The sequence below is a fragment of the Felis catus genome, chromosome E1 (assembly GCF_018350175.1).
Source record: "Felis catus isolate Fca126 chromosome E1, F.catus_Fca126_mat1.0, whole genome shotgun sequence".
NCBI lineage: Eukaryota > Metazoa > Chordata > Mammalia > Carnivora > Felidae > Felis > Felis catus.
Window position 1 is genome coordinate 56,074,166 of NC_058381.1, and position 20,094 is coordinate 56,094,259.

The window sequence follows — 20,094 nt, forward strand, 5'->3', positions numbered from 1 at the left end:
GCCCCCCGAATCCCGTCTCCCCTATCTGTGAACAGGGACAAGGGCTACTGTGAACATGAACTGATGCTCACATGCAAGGTATTGACAGGGGGTCCTTCTCCCCTCTTCGTCCTTCCCGAGCCAGCCCCCCACCCCCGCCCGGCCCCCTGCACTGATGTGGGGGTGTTGGGGCTCAGCTGCACCCTCTTTTTCCTGTTGACATCCAGCTGAGGTCCTGAGGAAGCTCACCAACGACTACACTATTGGATTTGGCAAGTTTGTGGACAAAGTCAGCGTCCCTCAGACGGACATGAGGCCCGAGAAGTGAGTGACCGAATGGGCGGGGGTCCTGGCCACGGGGCCCGCCTCCTCTCCACCAGGGCGCTTACCAGTGTTCTGGCTGAAGCAGGCCAAAGGGGCACTTCCAGAGAGGGTGGGCCCAGGGATATATGGGGTCTTCGCCCCTGACTCTGTCTCTCTCTCTCCCTCCACCTCTGCCCAGGCTGAAGGAGCCGTGGCCCAACAGTGACCCTCCCTTCTCCTTCAAGAACGTCATCAGCCTGACAGAAGACTTGGCTGAGTTCAGGAACAAACTCCTAAAAGAGCGGATCTCGGGCAACCTGGACGCTCCTGAAGGAGGTTTTGATGCCATCCTGCAGGCGGCCGTGTGCACGGTGAGTGCCAGGGAGAGACCCGCCTGCCTAGACCAGGGTCATGTTCTTCTGCAAGGGTGTGCTCTGGTGCCAGGCGGAGACCCCCATGCGCGAAGACAAGCCCAGAGTCTCCGGGTGGCCCTCCATGACAAGCCAGGTGGAGATGTGCCGGGATCCAAGATCCCCCGGCCTGAGCAGTCATAGCCTGCTCTTGTATCAGCCAGCGAAGCAGACGTGAGTTCTGAGGTTCTGGAATCTTCCGTGCCCTGAAGCCAGCCTACCACCCATCTCCATGCGAATGCCAGTCTTCCAGGAGCCACAGTCTCCAACTGCACTGGGCAGCTGAAGAGGGCAGTTTTTATGTGCATATCAATTTTTTTTTCCATCTTGAAAATAATACACCCATCTTGTAAACACTTTGGGAAACAAAGGACAGAAATTGCCTACAGTTTCACCACTGTTGGCCAGCCCGCCGACCATGTGATATCTCACCGGCATATTTTGTTCCCTTTTCCTGATTTTATACAGCTGGAGTCGGTGTACTTATAATTCTGAAATTTGCTCTTTTTTTTTTTTTCTACTTCACGCTATCGTGAGCATTTCTGCTTGTAATACAGTTTTCCAAATCACCCCATATATTTTTCTAACAAATACCGTGCCCAGCTGTCATCTGTCTCAGCCGGCCTTTTCATGTAATATTGCGTGTGTACGTTTTCCGACGCAGTTGAAATTTTCTCGCCCGGTGGTTAGGAAGCTGGGAGAGCCGGCTGGATGAACCTGGCTCAGACCTTGCCTGGTGGCCGCTGTGTGGACAGACCCTGGCTGCATCTTTCTAGCTGTTTTCTGCTGCCCACTGCCGTCGCTCATGTGCTGTCTGTCACGTGATGATGGCATGCCGTGAATCCCGTGGTTTAGCTGAGCTCCTGTCGGGACCCACGTGATGTGGCAACGCATTACCTTCAGCAGGCAGCCTGCTCGAAGGGCCTCCCTTCTTTGTCCTTCCCAGAGGGACATCGGCTGGCGCCCCGACAGCACCCACCTGCTGGTGTTCTCCACGGAGTCTGCTTTCCACTATGAGGCTGACGGTGCTAATGTGCTGGCCGGCATCATGAGCCGCAATGACGAGGCATGCCACCTGGATGCCTCGGGTACCTATACCCAGTACAGGACGCAGGACTACCCGTCAGTGCCCACCCTGGTGCGCCTGCTTGCCAAACACAACATTATCCCCATCTTCGCCGTCACCAACTACTCCTACAGCTATTACGAGGTGCGGGGCCAAGGCCTCACTGGGCAAGAGCGGGGGCGGGAGGGGGGTCCACAGAACTTCTCAAACATTCCCTCCCCTCCCTCCCCCCTTCTCCTCCTTCCTTCCCGAAACTTTTGCCCCTCCCAAAGGGCCAAATGCATCCTGATGGAAATGGGAGGTCCCGTGCCCACCCGCCAACCCAACTCCCAAACAGGTAGGGGTGGGGAGGGCAGGCTCTAGAATACCCCAGGCCTTGGTTTCCCCATCTGCAAGGTGAGGATAAGCTCAAAGCTGTGGTCCAGATGCAATGAGCCAATACTTGCTGAGGGCTTAGCCCCGGGCTGGCATTGTCTCCCACAGAGGCTGCGGACGTACTTCCCGGTCTCCTCGCTGGGGGTGCTTCAGGAGGACTCCTCCAACATCGTGGACCTGCTGCAGGAAGCCTTTCAAGTGAGGGGCAGTGTGGGCTCCAGTCTGAGTCCTTCTGGGGCAGGGCTGGAGAGGGGGCAGAATGGGCAATGGATGTCCCAAGGAAACGCTGAGGAACAGGACAGGCCAGGGAGGAAGGGTCTCTGCTGTTCCCTGAGGACGCTGAGGAGCCCGACTTAGCCCGGCCCCACGTTCCTGAGGGCTCTGACACCCGGAGCACCCTCTCTTCCACCTCAGTCCTCCATGCACGGTGGGTGGAGCTCGGCCAGGCCTTCCAGAGTGGGTGAGCCCGGGGTCCCCCACCCAGACCGTTGATTGCTTGCCCCTCCTTTAGCGCATTCGCTCCGACCTGGACATCCGGGCCCTGGAAAGCCCCCGGGGCCTGCGGACAGAGGTCACCTCCGAGATGTTCGAAAAGACGAATACTGGGTCCTTTCACATCCAGCGGGGGAAAGTGGTACGCCTCTGTGGGGCTTCGGGGCAGGGGAGGGTGGGCACAGGGACCCGCACTGGAGGGGATGGTCTGCCTGAGCAGAGGTCAAGGTCGTAACGTACAGGAGCACCTTGCTGGCCGTGTCGGTGGAGCGTGCGAGGTCATGAGTTTGAGCCCCACGTTGGGCATAAAGATTACTGAATTTAAAAAAAAAAAAGTTTTTTAATAATAAAAGAAAAAGAGCGTGGCCTTCAGAATCAGACAGGCCTAGGTTCGAAGTCCCCTGAGTCAGCCACTCGGATGACTTTGGCACCTTCCTCAGCCCGTCCCCATCTGCGGAGTCGGGATCAATCAGTACTGAGCTCAGAGCGTTGGTCAGATGAGTGAGCGGGCCATCTGTGCCTCTTGTCATCTTTGGTGCTGTTGTTGTCCCGACTGTGCCTAGAAGGAGCAGGTTTTTAGTCGTGAGGAGGGGCAGCAGGGAGCCGGGTACCAAGGTTCCAGGCACATCCCTGAAACTTGAGGGCTAAGAATCTTGGCACAGCCACTCCCTGCTTGTCCAGCCGCGTCTCCTCTGGCTGACGGTGGGGTCTTTGCAGGGCACCTACCAGGTGCAGCTGCGGGCTCTGGAAGAGCTGGATGGGACCCACGTGTGCCAGCTGGGAGAAGAGGACCAGAAGGGCAACATCCATCTCAAGCCCTCCTTCTCGGATGGCCTCAGGATGGATGTGGGCATCATCTGTGATGTGTGCCCCTGTGAGCTGGTACGATGTGGCCCCACCAGGCGGGAGGGAAGCGCTGGCCGACTGCCGTGGGGCCCTGAGGAACGAAGCAGAGCCTCCGGTGGCCATAGCTGCCTTGCGGGGCGCCCGGAGGGGCAGAGGCCGCAGAGGCGTTTCCCCAGTGGCGCTGTCACGCCTTGCCACAATCTCGTTCCAGCAAAAAGAAGTGCGTTCAGCTCACTGCAGCTACCACGGAGACTTCATGTGTGGACACTGTGTGTGCAATGAGGGCTGGTGAGTGTGTGGGGGCCAAGATGGCACCCGGGATGCCCTGGCCGCTGCAAGGCTCTGATGGGGGGGGGGGGGGGGGGGACACACCGTGCATGCCCGGATGAAGAAGGTGGGATGGTGGGTCATAGAAAGGCTCAGAAAGGGGCAGGCCCGGTTGTGAAGTGGATTCAGTCCAAAGCCCTTCAAAATGCATAGACACAAAGGACGTCTTTGTTTTTTGTTTTTTTAAATCTTTTTTTTTAACGTTTATTTATTTTTGAGACAGAGAGAGAGCATGAATGGGGGAGGGTCAGAGAGAGGGAGACAAAGAATCTGAAACAGGCTCCAGGCTCTGAGCTGTCAGCACAGAGCCCGACGTGGGGCTCAAACTCACGGACCGCAAGATCATGACCTGAGCCGAAGTCGGCCGTCCAACCGACTGAGCCACCCAGGCGCCCCACGCACATATTTTTTAAATGGGATCTCAGTATAGTGTTTAGTAACATGCTTTTCATTTATTTATTTTTTAACGTTTATTTATTTTTGAGACAGAGACAGAGCATGAACAGGGGAGGGGCAGAGAGAGAGGGAGACACAGAATCGGAAACAGGCTCCAGGCTCTGAGCTGTCAGCACAGAGCCTGACGTGGGGCTCGAACTCACGGACCGCGAGATCGTGACCTGAGCCGAAGTTGGCCGCTTAACCGACTGAGCCACCCAGGCGCCCCACAAAGGACGTCTTTGGGAAAAGATGCAAGAATCAGGACGGTGGTGGCCGGCAGGGCGTGGGGGCTGGATGTTGGGGGACAGACACGAGGGGGACACTTTGTGCCTCTAGTATTCTGAACCATGCGCACGCATTACCTGATCAGAAACGAGCTCCTAAATAGGGGGTAGTGAGGGCTTTTAAGGCTTCAAGACACTGAACATGTCCATCATGACTCGAGGAGGGGACACTGGGAGGGATTGAGACTGACATTTGAGTCTCAGCTGAGGCGCTGCTGTCTGTGCGACTCTTAGGGCGTCAGTTTTCTCATCTGTAAAATGGGGGGGTAAAAGCCCCAGCCCTCCCTCCTCCCGGGCTGTGGGGAAGTGACTGACTCCTTCCTTAGGAGCGGCAACACGTGCAGCTGCCCCACCGGCTCACTGAGTGACATAAAGCCCTGTCTTCGCGAGGGCGAGGACAAGCCGTGCTCTGGGCGTGGCGAGTGCCAGTGCAGCCACTGCGTGTGCTACGGTGAAGGCCGCTATGAGGGTCCGTTTTGCGAGTATGACAACTTCCAGTGCCCCCGTGCCTCTGGGTTCCTCTGCAATGGTGAGCTCAGCAGCCCCGGCGGGGGGTTCGGGACGGCAAGGGTGACCTGGGTGCCTGGGCCCTGGCCTGCCCCTCACTGGCTCTCCCACCCAGACCCAGGTGGGAGGGCCAGGCCAGGAGTCTGAATCCCCAAGTTTAGAGGCAGCCCCCCTCCGGGCTCTCTGAGTGCCTCCCCCAAGGCTACTCTCAACCTGGACCTCTCTCCCCTCTACAAACTCGAGGCCCAGGGCCCCTGCCAGTGCGTTATCCCACTCATGGTTAAGACCACTCCCCCGAGGTCCTGTAGCCCATGCCCACCTCCATTCTCCATTCTCCCATCTCATGAGGGTGAGTCCCATCCAGCTGAATCCTCAGTGGTTGGCGGTACACGGCATGGCGGTCTTTCCTGTCTCGGAAGACAGCACATTTGTAGCGGGCAGGGCCGGGAGTTACGTGTCCACCATGGCCCCCCGGGGCTTCCAAGCAGGGGCCACAGAACCCAGACAGGGGCCACAGATAGGGTTGAGCGGTTGAATAGAGGAGGATCAATGAAAATCCAGGCACTAAATACTTTTTTTTCATATATGTATATATATATTTTTTTCATATACATATATATATATATATATTTCTTATGAGACGGAGAGAGAAAGGGAGGGGCAGAGAGAGAAAGAGAGTCTCAAGCAGGCCCCTCACCATCAGCGCAGAGCCCAATGCGGGGCTCAAACTCACGAACTGTGAGATCATGACCTGAGCCGAAATCAAGAGTCAGACGCTTAACCGACTGAGCCGCCCAGGCGCCCCATAGGCCTCAAATACTTATTAAGCCTCAACTGTATACTTGTCACTGGGGGTCAAGCCCCTGCTTTCTCCCTCTGCTCCCTTTTGGCTTTCGTCTGCCATTTCTCCTCTTCAGCTGTCCATCCCAGAGTGTGCTCAGAGACGTGAAGGAACCCTTACATCTGGAGAAAGGCAGACATTTGGCACAGGCAGAGATTAAGAGATCTGCTGGAGAAGGAGACAGGAACAGAAGGCAGGGCTTTGGGGTCCAGTCCCGTCTCGTCCCAACTTTTTCTTAAAGGGCCAGAAAGTACATATTTTCAGTTCTGTGAGCCATTTGGTCTCCGTCACAACAACTGAGCTCTGCCACCGTCGCAGGAAGCAGCTATAGACCATATGTAAGCACACGAATGTGGTGTATTCCAATAAAACTTTAGCAAAAACAGGTAATGAGTTGGATTTGGCCTGCAGGCCATAATTAATCACGACCCTTATTCTGGTCTAAGCGTTTTAGACTTTATCCTTTGGCAAAAGAAAGGCGAGATTTTGATTTCATTTTCTAGCTATTTGCATATTGGCCTTGTATCCAGCCACTTTGCTAAAAGCACTTATGAAATCTAATAATTTATCTGAAGATTCTTTTTTTTTTTAATTTTTTTTTTCAACGTTTATTTATTTTTGGGACAGAGAGAGACAGAGCATGAACGAGGGAGGGGCAGAGAGAGAGGGAGACACAGAATCGGAAACAGGCTCCAGGCTCCGAGCCATCAGCCCAGAGCCCGACGCGGGGCTCGAACTCACAGACCGCGAGATCGTGACCCGGCTGAAGTCGGACGCTTAACCGACTGCGCCACCCAGGCGCCCCTCTGAAGATTCTTTTTGATATTTTGTGACATGTTCCTAACACTTACAATAATGGCAGTCTTGTTTCTTACTTCCCAACACTTACATGTTTTCTCTCTTTTTCTTACCTTACTGCTTTGGCCAGAACTCATTAGAGGTTCTTACACCAGGGAGCCACATGATTGGATTTGTGTGTTAGGATAATGACTGTGGCTGCAGAGTGGAAACTAGAAGGCAGAATGGAATGGGAAAGAGACGGAGGGAAAGAGATTCCAAAAAGTGGAGGAAATGGCTCTTTCCCTGGCTGGGGAAATCCTAGTTCAGGCTCAGCAACCACAGGCCCTCCCTGGCAGATGTGGGCGGCCTGGGAGCGGGAGTGAATGTGGCTTCTCCTCTCCCGTCCTTCTCCCTCTCTGCAGACCGGGGACGCTGCTCCATGGGCCAGTGTGTGTGTGAGCCTGGCTGGACAGGCTTGAGCTGTGACTGCCCTCTCAGCAATGCCACCTGCATTGACAGCAGCGGGGTAGGCCTGGGCACGAGGAAGGCAGTGCAGGGTGGTAGAAGGGACCCTAGCCAGGACCACCCCCCCTTTCAGGCAGGGCTGGGGTTACTGGTGGCTCACTGGTGCCTCCTCTTGCCCTAGGGCATCTGTAATGGCCGTGGCTACTGCGAGTGTGGCCGCTGTCACTGCAACCAGCAGTCGCTCTACACGGACACCATCTGTGAGATCAACTACTCAGCGGTGAGGCCAAGATCACTGGGCTGTGGGCGTGGGAACCCCAGGCACAGGGCGGAGCGGACAGCCGCCCAACACAGTCCTGGTTTCCCCTCCTCTCCCACCCAGATCCGCCTGGGCCTCTGTGAGGACCTGCGCTCCTGTGTCCAGTGCCAAGCCTGGGGCACCGGGGAGAAGAAGGGGCGCATGTGTGACGGGTGCAACTTCAAGATCAAGATGGTGGACGAGCTTAAGAAAGGTGTGAGGCACCCCGCTGAGGACGGGGGGTGCTAAGAACCTAGGCAGAGGGCCTCTGATGGGGAAGGGGGTGTCACTCACTGCAGCAGGACTATAGAGCTGGGCAGAGGGTTGATACTCCAGGTTGAGGTCATGCAGGCCAGAGAGAGGGGTTCTAGACCTGGGAGAGGTCCCAGAACCCAGACAGGGCACACAGACCCAGGCACAGGCACACGGTCTGGCCAGGACACAGAGACCCAGGCAGGAGGCACAGCTGAGTTGGGACCAAAGAGTCTGGGGAGGGGGCACCTGGCTTGGCCAGGGGGTAGATAGCTGGGCAGGGATATGAACACATTAGGGGCACATAATGGGGCCATGAGGGCACACAGCCTTCTCTCCCTCTAGGTCAGATAAATGTCCTAGGAGCCAAGTTCCTGAGTGCACCCGGGATGGGGTGCACAGAGGTGCAGCCTTTGATGCTCCTGGGCAGGGACAGGGCAGCTTCCCACCTCACCCTGGCCCTGTGCCAGGGTACTTGTGTCCTCCCCCAGGGAGGCGCCTGTGGGCCCCAGAGGAGGGGACACCTCCCAGGCGCAGGGTGCCCTGCTGACCATGTGTGGGTGCAGGAGGCGAGGTGCTGGAGCACTGCTCCTTCCGGGATGAGGACGATGACTGCACATACAGCTACACAGTGGAGGGTGACGGCACCCCTGGGCCCAACAGCACTGTCCTGGTGCACAGGAAGAAGGGTGAGCCGACGGACGGGGCAGATGGGCAGCCTGGCAGACCCTGGTGGAAAAATGGGCATCGCCTCCCTCCTTTTCTCCCTCCCCTTCCTCCGTAGACTGCCCGCCCGGCTCCTTCTGGTGGCTCATCCCTCTGCTCATCTTCCTCCTGCTGCTGCTGGCACTGCTGCTGTTGCTCTGCTGGAAATACTGTGCCTGTTGCAAGGTGGGAGCTTCCCCAGGTCCCCACCTACCCCAGGCCCTCACCCCCCCAGGGCCCCACCCCCCCCCCCGGGGCCCCACTTCCCACCAGGCCCCACTTCCTCTCAGGTCCTCACCCCCGCCAGGTCCCCACCCCTTCCAGGTCCTCACCCCCACCGATCCCCATCCTCCCCAGGTCCCCACCCTCCCCAGGTCCTCACCCCCCTCAGGTCCCCACCCCGACCAGGTCCCCCCCTCCTACCAGGTCCCCAGCCCCCACCAGGTCCCCGCCTCCTACCAGGATCCCCAGCCCCCATCAGGGTCCCCAGCTCCCACCAGGGGCCCATCTCCCACCAGGTCCCCAAATCTCACCAGGGTCCCCACACCCCCACCAAGGTCCTCATACGTGGAGAGGCCAGGTGAAGCCATGTCTTCTGTCCAGCTCTAGTGTCCTTCCTACCCCAGCCCTTCGTCTCTGCCAATCATCAGTGGCCTATACCTGAGACCACCTGCCCTCAGGTCAGGCACATGCAAAGGGCCATGGGAGCCAACAGAGAGAAGAAAGACCTTGCCCACCAGGAGCTGGTAGTCTCACTGGGAAGGAAAGATGAGAGGCAGGAAATCATGGGGGATGGTCTGGCGTGGAATGCTGAATTGTCAGAGCAGAGGAGAAACTGCGTAGTAATGCCAGTGTTAGGGGCTATTATTAGTGTGTGTTACAGAGAAAAAGAGGTCTGTGGTCAAATACATTTGAGAAACAGGCTTCTCTGCGGGACTTCTCAGAGCCTTTGATGTAATTGTATGCATAGTGAAACTGTGAGAAGGGCACAGGGAATGAAGTCAGTGCTTCTCAAATGGGTTTGATCACAGAACCATTACTTTACAGGGCATCTGGCAGGACCAGGGTCCCATGGTACAAACTTTGGGAACCCTCTGCCCCCACCAACCTCTGTACTCACCATATGTGCTCCACACCTAGATCCCTTCAACTTCCTTGATATCTTGGTGTCTGGGGAAGGCAGTGTTGCCGCTCTGGACCATTGGCGTGGGGGGGGCGGGGGGCGGGTGGCAGGTGGCCGGAGGGGCTTACCTGGGCTGGGGCAGTTGTCCCAGCCCTCATCCCCGCCCACCTTATCTCCTAGGCTTGCCTGGCACTTCTCCCTTGTTGCAACCGAGGTACGGGCCCAGCATGTGTGGGGTGGCAACGGCTCTGACTGCTCATTCCCCCAGATAGGGTGGAGGAGAAGTAGGGGTGTGTGTGGACCGGAGGCAGGAGGCCTAGGGTCCCACCCTGAGGGGGTGTGGCTGGGAGGGCCCAGGGTGGGGCCCCATGCTGAGCACCCTGTCACGCAGGGCACATGGTGGGCTTCAAGGAAGACCACTACATGTTGCGGGAGAACCTGATGGCCTCAGACCACCTGGACACGCCCATGCTACGCAGTGGGAACCTCAAGGGACGTGACATGGTCCGATGGAAGATCACCAACAACGTGCAGCGGCCTGGCTTTGCCACCCATGCCTCCAGCACCAACCCCATGGAGCTGGGTGAGGACTGGGGCTTGGCACGTGGCTCTTGGGAGCGCCCATGGGGCCTGGGGCACATTCACCGCTGGTCCTGGGTTCAAATCACACCATTCCTGTTTTCTCTGGGCGTTGGGGGCAGACACAGGCTTGGCCACCTTCTGCCCTTCCTGACGGTGCTACAGGCCTCAGGGTCTCGGCCAGCAAGTTGCCCCGCCCCTGCCACCATCTAGCATGGGTCTTGGAGGGGGCTTCTAGAGTGCCCGGTGTGCCGGAGGCTGATGACCCCCATCCCTGCCTGCCCCTAGTGCCCTATGGGCTGTCCCTGCGCCTCGCCCGCCTTTGCACTGAGAACCTGCTGAAGCCTGACACTCGAGAGTGTGACCAGCTGCGCCAGGAGGTGGAGGAGAATGTAAGGGCCAAAGAAGCTGACCCTGGGGCCCCCGGCATCCCTGGGCATGGGTGTGATCCGGGTAGGGGGAGAGCAAGGAGAAAGCAGCTGCAGAACCTGGATTTTTCCAAGTAGGAAAGAGGGGCTTCCTTGGACATGTGCCTGGTGTGGGGTCGTCCTGTGAATGTTTCCAGAAGGGGACAAGGCAATGCACATGGATGGCCATGTGCATGTCCCAGCCAACTGTATCCTCTGGGTCTGGGTGGCTCTGGGTAGAGAGGCTTACCCAGGGTGCCAGCCTCACGCCTTTCCTTGCCTGGCAGCTGAATGAGGTGTACAGACAGATCACAGGTGCACACAAGCTCCAGCAGACTAAATTCCGGTGGGTCCTGGGTGCCCGGGGGCAGGGGCGGGAGCTGCCCCCACTACCCACTCTAGGGCCCCCCCTCCCCCACAAGCAGGTCCGTGCTTCTATCCCAGAGACTGTGTGGCTCATGCTCCCTTCTTTGTCCCCCCACAGGCAGCAGCCCAACGCCGGGAAAAAGTGAGTTGAAGGCACACGGGTGGGGCAGCCCTAGGTCAAGTATCTTGCCCAAGATTACCTAGTTACTAAGAGACAGAGCCAGGATTTGAACCCAGGCAGTTTGACCTCAGCACCCTTACCCTTAGCATCTTTTTTGTACAGCGTCTATTGCTGGAATCCCACCTGAAGAGGTGTGGCTGGGAGGGTTTAGGGAGGGGCCCCATTTCATAGATGAGGTGGGCAGGGTAGCCCCATTTCATGCATGAGGACCCCGAGGCTCAAGGAGGCACAGTGGCTTGGCTGAGACTCAAGGTGAGGTGGGGGGGGGGGGCAGCGTGCCAGATGCTCTGTGAAGTAATGGTTCTGTGATCAAATCCATTTGAGAAGCACTGACTTCGTTCCCCACGCCCTTCTTACAGTTTCACTATGCATACAACTACCTCAAAGGCTCTGAGAAGGCCCGCAGAGAAGAAGTCTATTTCTCAAATGGAGTTGATCACAGATCTCTTTTTCTCTATAACACACACGAACGGCCTGTAACACTGGGGCTACTTCATGGTGGCCCTTTTTGCTGCCAGGCGTCTTGTCCCTTAATGGGGAGAGGACAGGCAGGAGGGTGGGGGCTGGGGGGACAAGTGCCAGCATCCGTGGCCGGCCTGACACATCCCCACCTACCCACCCCCCACCCCAGGCAGGACCACACCATTGTGGATACGGTGTTGATGGCGCCTCGCGCGGCCAAGCAGGCCCTGCTGAAGCTGACGGAGAAGCAGGTGGAACAGGGGGCCTTCCATGAGCTCAAGGTGGCCCCCGGCTACTACACCCTCACTGCAGACCAAGGTAGGTGGGCAGGCTCCCTGTGCCACTTCCTTATGCCCCCCCACCCCTGGGCAGCCGCCTGAGCCACGTCTGCCTGCCCCCCCAACTCCCACCCAGATGCCCGGGGGATGGTGGAGTTCCAGGAGGGCGTGGAGCTGGTGGACGTGCGGGTGCCCCTCTTCATCCGGCCTGAGGACGATGATGAGAAGCAGCTGCTGGTGGAAGCCATCGATGTGCCCATGGGCACTGCCACCCTCGGTCGCCGCCTGGTAAACATCACCATCATCAAGGAGCAAGGTGGGTCAGGGCGGCGGGAGCAGGGGGGCATAAAGGGGGCTCCTCCTAACATCGGAGGGCAGATGGGGCCTGGCCGTGTGGCCTAGGCAAGTCACTTAACCTCTCTGAGCCTTGGTTTCTCCATCTGTAAAATGGGCGTCTGGCTCTCAAGAGGGGTATGTGGCTATGCATCGTTGCACAGCGCCTGGTGGTAAGCACTCAATGTGGGAGCTTCTGCTGTAATTATAGGGTGCCGTGTCCTCTTGAAATTGTCCCCCATCCCTCCCCTTCTTGCCCCTGTGGCCTTTGAACGTAGGAGATTGAATGGACCTCCCCGGGATGCCAGGACATCAGAGCAGGAAGGGCATTGGGAGTTCATTTCACCCGAGCCTATTTAGAGGGGAAGCAAGGCATCGCACCACTGACACCCAAGTTGCCTTCCCTCCTGGGGACCCCTGAGTTGTTGATAAGCATCCTTTCTGCATCCAGAGGGTCTGTTGTGGTCCCCGAGCTCTCCTCCCCACCTGCCCCTGCACCACAGGCCTTTGTCCTGCTCTGTCCCAGCCCAGTCTCAAGCCCCCATCTCTGGTTCAGGCCCTACCTGGCCTCCTTTCTCTGCCCTGACACTTCCAGGATGTCAGCTGGACACTGTGCCAGCCCCTCCACCTTTTCTGGAAGAATTTTCCATCCCCTCCCTCGAGTGGGGTGAGGAACGACAGGCAGACTCCTGGAGGCGGGGGTGGGCCCAGAAAGAGGGTGCGTATTGCGAAAGGACTGAGGGCCGGCCACCCTGACGGGTGCCTGGGTCCTTGCAGCCAGCGGGATAGTGTCATTTGAGAAGCCTGAGTACTTGGTCAGCGGCGGAGAGCAAGTGGCCCGCATTCCCGTCGTCCGGCGCATCCTGGACCACGGCAAGTCCCAAGTCTCCTACCGCACACAGGATAACACCGCACAGGGCAACCGGGTAAGGCTCTGCCATGAGGTCAAAGGCATCTCCCAGGGGCCCAGCGAGAGCGGGACACGGCAGCTGCCGGAGTCGCTGGGATGCTGGCGGCGCCCCTGGCCAGCCTCCCAAGGACATGTCTGCCTGCTCCTGCCACTCATAATAGACGTGTCTCACCAAAAGTGCCGCTGGTGCCCTAGGTGAGGCCTCGTCGCTACCAGGGACATGTCCGGATCACTCATATCTCCCTTCCAACAACCCAGTATCTGCCAGGGCAGCCAAACCCTACATAGTGAGATGGATTCCGTCTGCCCACGTCCAGACGGGCTTCTTGAGGTGGGAGCATAGGCCTCATGTCGCTGCGCAGACTCTCAAGAAAGGCTGTCACAGTTTGGCCCCCTGCCACGCCTGTGAGCCCACGTCCCCTTCATCACTGGACCCCAGTCTCAGGGAAGAGCCACGTCCAGGTGTTGGATGTGCTTCTGAATTTATCAACATTTACAAACTAAAAATATTCATATCAGCAATTCAGCCGGAGTAATACGATCGAGTCTCGCTGGGCCCACAGGCCAGTTTGGCGAATGCCGGCAGCCTGGCCACGGCGTGTTCTTCCCTTCCTTCTATTGGAAGGAGCAGTTCTCATTACTGCTCCGGGGCCCCCGATAAAAGCTCCAAAGAAGAATTTGTATGTCCATAAATCTCACTGAACACACCGTATTATATAAGGGATTCCAGCTACCCTGTTACGCTTTTATAAAGGCATGTTGGTGTTTAAGTATTTTTTAAAACATTTTTATTATTTCCCAACTTTTTATTTTGAAAAACTTCAAGCCTACAGGAAAATGAAAAGACTAATGCCATTAACACCCATTTACCCTTTAATAATTTTTTCAATGTTTATTTATTTTTGAGAGAGAGAGAGACAGAGTGCGAGCAGGGGAGGGGCAGAGAGAGAGGGAGACACAGAATCCGAAGCAGGCTCCGGGCTCTGAGCTGTCAGCACAGAGCCCGACGCGGGGCTCGAACTCCCAAACTGTGAGGTGATGACCTGAGCTGAAGTCAGAGGCTTAACCGACTGAGCCACCCAGGTGCCCCAGCACCCATTTACCCTTTACATAGAGTCACCAATTAATAATAGTTTTCTTGTTGTCCTTCTATATAGACATAAGAATAGATGCATCTATCTAAAGATATATATGCGTATCTGTATCTCTTTTCTAGAACTGTAGAAAGACAGGGGGAGAGAGAGTTGTGTTTCATTTCATTGTGTTTGCTCAACAAAGTAACTTATAGACATCACATAGACCCTAAAGCTTCTGGAGGCACCTGCTGAGAACAAGGTTATTCTACACAACTACAACATCATTACCAACCTTAAGAAACCTCACATTATAGGGGCACCTCGGTGGCTCAGTCGATTAATGAAGCATCCAACTCTGGATTTCGGCTCAGGTCGTGATCTCACGGTTCATAAGTTCAAGCTTCACATCAGGCTCCACACTGACAGCACAGAGCCTATTTGGGATTCTCTCTCTCCCTCTCTCTCTGCCTCTCCCCTATATGGGTGAACTCGCTCTCTGTCTCGAAATAAATTCTTTTTTTTTTTTTTTAATGTTTATTCATTTTTGAGAGACAGAGAGAGACAGAGCATGAGCAGGGAAGGGGCAGAGAGACAGGGAGACGCAGAATCTGAAGCAGGCTCCAGGCTCTGAGCTGTCAGCACAGAGCCCGACACGGGGCTTGAACTCACGAACTGTGAGATCATGACCGGAGCCGAAGTCGGGCGCTCAACCGACTGAGCCACCCAGGCGCCCCATTGAAATAAATTCTAAAAAGAATTACCTAATAATTAGTTCATATTCAGATCTCCCCATGTTCACATGCCCCAATAATGTCCTTTATAGCGGTTTTTTTGTTTTTTGTTTTTTTGGGTTTTTTGCTCCAGTCCAAGAACCAATCCCGGATCTGGCATTGCATTTTGTTGTGTGCCTTAGGTGTCCTTTTATCTAGGACAACTCCCTGGCTTTGCCATTTGTGACTTTGACTTTTGCAAGAGTTCCCCCCCAGCTCAGTCTCAGTCGTCTAGTGGGTAACTCCTGCTTTTCTTACACTGACTGCAGTGTCTCTTTCTGGGTTTCTAAGCTGTTGGATTTGCCCCCTGCTGGGCCTGAACTTGAAATGTTAGTGTGCATCGCCACCTAGTGGTCTCATGTGAGCACGATACATGTATGTTGACACGGACACACTTCCCCGAGGTTGCTCGGGAGAGCCCTGGGGCACTGAAGGAAGAAAACTGGAGCTGATGGGGGCACCCTCCCTAGGAGGCAGGGCCTGGGGCCTGGTCGGATCCCAGACTTCAGAGCCGCAGTGTGGGGCACGGTTCTTCCCTCCCTGGATGGGGTCTGCTTGTGTGAGACTCTTCTGGATCTGCTATACATCCCCATCTCTGGGCCTTGGTTCAAACCTCAGCTCTGTCACAACTGCCTGTGTGAATTTGGGCAAGTTTCTCCACCCCTCCGAGTGCCTCAGTTCCTCATCTGAAAAATGGGGACAGTAATAGCTCCCCCTCACATTGCTGTGAGGGCCAAATGAGCTAGTGAGTGCAAAGTGCTTGATGCGCGGGAGGTGCTACAGAAACAGGAGCCATTTCGTGTGCAGGTGGGATGGTCTCTCTGCCGTATCCAGGAGGTTGGGGTGGAGCGGCATGATTCATCCTCCAGGCCTGGTCTGACCCTGACCCCTTCTCCCTCCCAGGACTACATCCCTGCAGAGGGGGATCTGCTATTCCAACCTGGGGAGACCTGGAAGGAGCTGCAGGTGAAGCTCCTGGAGCCGCGGGAGATAGACTCCCTCCTGCGGGGCCGCCAGACCCGCCGCTTCCACATTCAACTCAGCAACCCCAAGTTTGGGGCCCGCCTGGGCCAGCCCCACTCAGCCACCGTCGTCATTGGAGACCGAGGTGGGCAGAGCCCCTTCAGCAGGTGGGGAGGGAGGGCTGGGGGCCTCTCCACTAAGGCTGCAGTATGGGCAAGTAAAATATAGGATTCCCTGTTAAATTTGGATTTCAGGTAAACGAAGAACAAGTTTTGTGTAAGTATGTCCCACACCTCAGTGGGATATACTTATCCTATTTGTTATTCATCTTAAATTCTGGCTTAACTAGGGGTCCTGCATTTTATCCAGCAATCCTGCTCTCAGCCAAAGAGGGTGGAGTCACGCTGTGGCTACCCAGCCTGCTGGCGGCGCCACCACCCACCGTTAGGTCTTAGCCCTTTGATTTCAGCTTCAGTTCCCACTAAAATGCAGGTGTTTCCTAGAGGGGTGAAACAGTTCTTACGGGTCCTTAACCTCCAGTATGGTGGTGTCTATGAGCCCACCCCAGAGAAGCCTTGCCTGGAAGATAGGAGAGGAGGGGGGATTCTCAGAGTAGAGTGGGGAGCACGCTGGGGAGGGGGGCATAGAAACAAACGTTCTGACCTGGAACATTCCTTTGGCTGCCAAGGGAGAAAGAAGGGCAGACGATCTCCCTCCTCCTTCTCATTCCTCCAGACACCCCCTGCCTCCGGGTCCTCCACCAGGAGGGCAGGATGCCCTCTGTAGCACCAGTGGGGGCACCAGCACCCCCGGAGTCCTGGGTGCTGAGTGCTGTCAGTTGTCAGTGGTCAGTTGAGGCGGGGAAGAGTTGGTAACTGAGTCTCTGGAGCCCCCTGGTGGTGAGGGTGGATCCCTGCTTCACTCAAAGAGGGGGTGTCTGAGCTGTCTGACCCGCGCTGACTCGGCCCACTGCAGATGAACTGGACCGGAACTTCACAAGCCCGACGCTGTCATCATTTCCACCTCACCCTGGTGACCTGGGTGCCCCACAGAACCCCAATGCCAAGGCCGCCGGGTCCCGAAAGATCCACTTCAACTGGCTGCCCCCTCCGGGCAAGCCAACGGGGTACAGGGTAAGGTGGGAGGCAAGGAGGGAGGTGGACGCGGAGGGCTGGTACCCACTGGGGAGACGGGCCACCTGAAGCCAAAGGGCCCCCGAGGGGGCAGAGAGGGCACGCTTGGCCCTGGGGAGCCAAGCACAAGTGGACAGGGGGAACCCCCATCTGCCTGGGGAAGAGCGAAGGCCCGTCCCTGAAGTTTTCAGACATTTGCCCTCCTTCCTGGAGTGCGGCCCCTCCCCCCACCCAGAAGACACCCGAGTTCTGCCCCAGCCCTGCCGTGTGAACCTGGCAGGTCACCAACCCCTCCGTGTCTCATCGGTGCAAAGGGGACAGGAGGTCAACGAGCAGCTCTGGCGCTTGACACCTCCCGCTGACCAGTTCCTCCCCTGGGAGCAGGTGAAGTACTGGATCCAGGGTGACTCGGAGTCCGAGGCCCACCTGCTCGACAGCAAGGTGCCCTCGGTGGAGCTCACGAACCTGTACCCATACTGCGACTATGAGATGAAGGTGTGCGCCTACGGGGCACAGGGCGAGGGTCCCTACAGCTCCCTGGTGTCCTGCCGCACCCAACAGGAAGGTGAGGCCTCACCACACGTCGGTCCCGGAACCCCCCTGATGCCCCCGTGCCCCGCTCTGCCCGCTCTACTCCCAGAACCCTGCCCTCCACCTGCTGCTGCTGACAGCTTTCTTCCTATGCTGCCCCCCCCCTCCTTCCCTAGTACCCAGTGAGCCGGGGCGTCTGGCCTTCAATGTCGTCTCCTCCACGGTGACCCAGCTGAGCTGGGCTGAGCCAGCTGAGACCAACGGAGAGATCACGGCCTACGAGGTCTGCTACGGCTTGGTCAACGAGGACAACCGTAAGGACGTGGGCCCCTCCTGCCCCTAGGACAGCAGGAAGGGGAGGGAGCAAAGCGCAGGAGGAAGGTCACATCGTCCCAGTTGGTGGATGTGTCCCATAGGTCTGGTTGCCCGAGGCGTCATCAGGTTTGTGGTCAGGTTGGGGCTGGTTGCATCCCGAGACCAAGCCCAGAAGCTCACAGGGCAGGTGGGGATAGAAGGCACGAGGTTTCCCATACAGCAAACCCGCACGGCTCACTCTCACGCGGTTCTTGTAGGGCCAGAGTTGGTAGGATTAGCAAATAGGGGATGCCCTGAATTTCAGAGAAACCATTTTTTTTTAAGTACATCTCAAATAACAGCCCAAGGCCGGAGTGCGTGGCAGCACCGTTACTTCTTTCCAGTCCTGGAAGGGAGGGAAGGGTGGGCACCCCTTGCCAATGGCCAAGATGAGGAAGTGAGGGAAATCGGTTCCACCTGCCGCCTGGTGCAGGGACCTCCTCCTTGTGCCCTCACTGCTGCTTGCTCCGTCCCAAGGTTGCAGAGCTCACCACCCCATATGACCCATGGACCTTAACGTGGGTCAGGCGCAGCACTTCTGGGATGGCCCAAAAGGGCAGAGGGCCCCAAGATTATTCTAGACATCAGGCTCGTGGCTCTTTACCAGCCAAGCAGACCACGTGCAACCTCAGCAGCTACATCACACCTTTGGCCTGTTCCAGGTTTATAACACCTAGTCTGCCCATGGACCACTGTTAGGAAGTGTCCTCTGATCCCGCCTTTCATCCCAGGAATGATACGTACCCTGTCCAAAGTTCATCCCTGATGATTCCGGGCATGGCTTCAGTCTGCTGAGGTCTCAGCTGTGTCCTGGAATGTGCTGGATGGCCCTCCTGGCTGAGGGCATCAGCACTTTGGTGGGTGTCCCTCTCCCCTGTTCCCACTAGCTGAAAGAGATGTGAGGGGTGGGCGGAGAACAGTGCCCACCTTGGCAGCTAGAGACCTCCCCCAGGCTGATGGGCCTCCACCAATCAATTCTTTTTAAGCACAGTGGTTGGCTGGGGGTAGACATCAAGCTTATCAGGTAGCACCTTCCAGAACCCTCCTTTGGACCTCTTTGGAAACTGGGACCTTTTCTGGCCTCCATCCTTCTGGGCCTTCTCTGGTTTCCCAGAAGCCTTCTAGCATGGCAGGGCACTTCTTGCTGTGTCTGGGCCCAGGTGCCGTCACTTGCTCAGAGGAACGAGGGTCACTTTCTCCTTTCTCCCAGAGCTGCGTGTCTGCCCTTCTGGGTGTGAGTGGAGGAGAGCTGCCTGGTCTCTGCTCTCTGCTCACCTGTCACTGCTGGCCCTCTTTCTTCTCCACCCTTCTCCCCACCCCTTAGCTCTCCGAAGCCTCAGCCTGCCCGGAGGTGCAGCTTCCCTGAGCCCACCCCTCTATTCCAGTCCTTGCTCCGGTGACCACAGGGCAGCTGGCGTGGGTGTCTGGATATCTCCACTTTCACTTCCTCAACAGAGCAGTTGGGGTCTGGTCGTGTGGACAATGAGACAGAGGCACCCTCACTGCCGGAGCATGCCTCAGGTGGAGGCGCTCTGGACACAGGACCGTTTACCAATCCGTAGAGGTCACAGTGGGGCCACCTTGAGTCTAGTCCTGGCTTTGCCACTTAAGGATGAGCCAGCCCTTCAGAGAGTTGGTGACCCTTCTTTAATTTTTTTTTTTCAACGTTTATTTATTTTTGGGACAGAGAGAGACAGAGCATGAATGGGGGAGGGGCAGAGAGAGAGAGAGACACAGAATCAGAAACAGGCTCCAGGCTCCGAGCCATCAGCCCAGAGCCCGACGCGGGGCTCGAACTCACGGACCGCGAGATCGTGACCTGGCTGAAGTCGGACGCTTAACCGACTGCGCCACCCAGGCGCCCCATGGTGACGCTTCTTTAAATGAGGCACACCCAGGTTCTCAGGGCGCGGCACGACACAGGAGTTCCAATAGCTGCTTGCTCTCTGCCTTGTCCCCTGCGCCCTCTCCGTGCAATTCAGAGACCACGCAGCGGTGCTGTTACATCAGAGGCGGGGCTGGGCCAGGCAGGAACGTAGAAGGACCCCTCTGAGGCACTCTCCCTGCCCCAGGACCCATCGGGCCCATGAAGAAGGTGTTGGTGGACACTCCTAAGAGGCGGATGCTGCTCATTGAGAACCTGCGGGAGTCCCAGCCATACCGCTACACAGTGAAGGCGCGCAACGGGGCAGGCTGGGGGCCCGAGCGGGAGGCCATCATCAACCTGGCCACCCAGCCCAAGCGGCCCATGTCCAGTGAG

The 20,094-nt window shown here is 57.1% G+C and overlaps 1 protein-coding gene across 5 annotated transcripts in view; it reads left to right on the forward strand.

Moving 5' to 3' along the window:
- ITGB4 (integrin subunit beta 4) overlaps positions 1–20,094 on the forward strand; it is a 31,394-nt gene that overhangs the window by 5,618 nt on the left and 5,682 nt on the right. For all 5 annotated transcript variants that reach the window (XM_045044414.1, XM_045044415.1, XM_023244005.2 and 2 more), the window contains 26 exons: positions 207–303; positions 482–653; positions 1,639–1,902; positions 2,242–2,331; positions 2,645–2,767; positions 3,343–3,507; positions 3,683–3,759; positions 4,847–5,049; positions 7,071–7,174; positions 7,295–7,393; positions 7,496–7,625; positions 8,230–8,352; positions 8,448–8,554; positions 9,672–9,705; positions 9,883–10,074; positions 10,359–10,462; positions 10,765–10,823; positions 10,962–10,985; positions 11,656–11,804; positions 11,901–12,080; positions 12,875–13,023; positions 15,757–15,961; positions 16,792–16,949; positions 17,334–17,514; positions 17,657–17,794; positions 19,907–20,089. In XM_045044414.1, the coding sequence (XP_044900349.1) occupies positions 207–303; positions 482–653; positions 1,639–1,902; positions 2,242–2,331; positions 2,645–2,767; positions 3,343–3,507; positions 3,683–3,759; positions 4,847–5,049; positions 7,071–7,174; positions 7,295–7,393; positions 7,496–7,625; positions 8,230–8,352; positions 8,448–8,554; positions 9,672–9,705; positions 9,883–10,074; positions 10,359–10,462; positions 10,765–10,823; positions 10,962–10,985; positions 11,656–11,804; positions 11,901–12,080; positions 12,875–13,023; positions 15,757–15,961; positions 16,792–16,949; positions 17,334–17,514; positions 17,657–17,794; positions 19,907–20,089 (3,510 nt within the window). The remainder of the gene's footprint in view (positions 1–206; positions 304–481; positions 654–1,638; positions 1,903–2,241; positions 2,332–2,644; positions 2,768–3,342; positions 3,508–3,682; positions 3,760–4,846; positions 5,050–7,070; positions 7,175–7,294; positions 7,394–7,495; positions 7,626–8,229; positions 8,353–8,447; positions 8,555–9,671; positions 9,706–9,882; positions 10,075–10,358; positions 10,463–10,764; positions 10,824–10,961; positions 10,986–11,655; positions 11,805–11,900; positions 12,081–12,874; positions 13,024–15,756; positions 15,962–16,791; positions 16,950–17,333; positions 17,515–17,656; positions 17,795–19,906; positions 20,090–20,094) is intronic.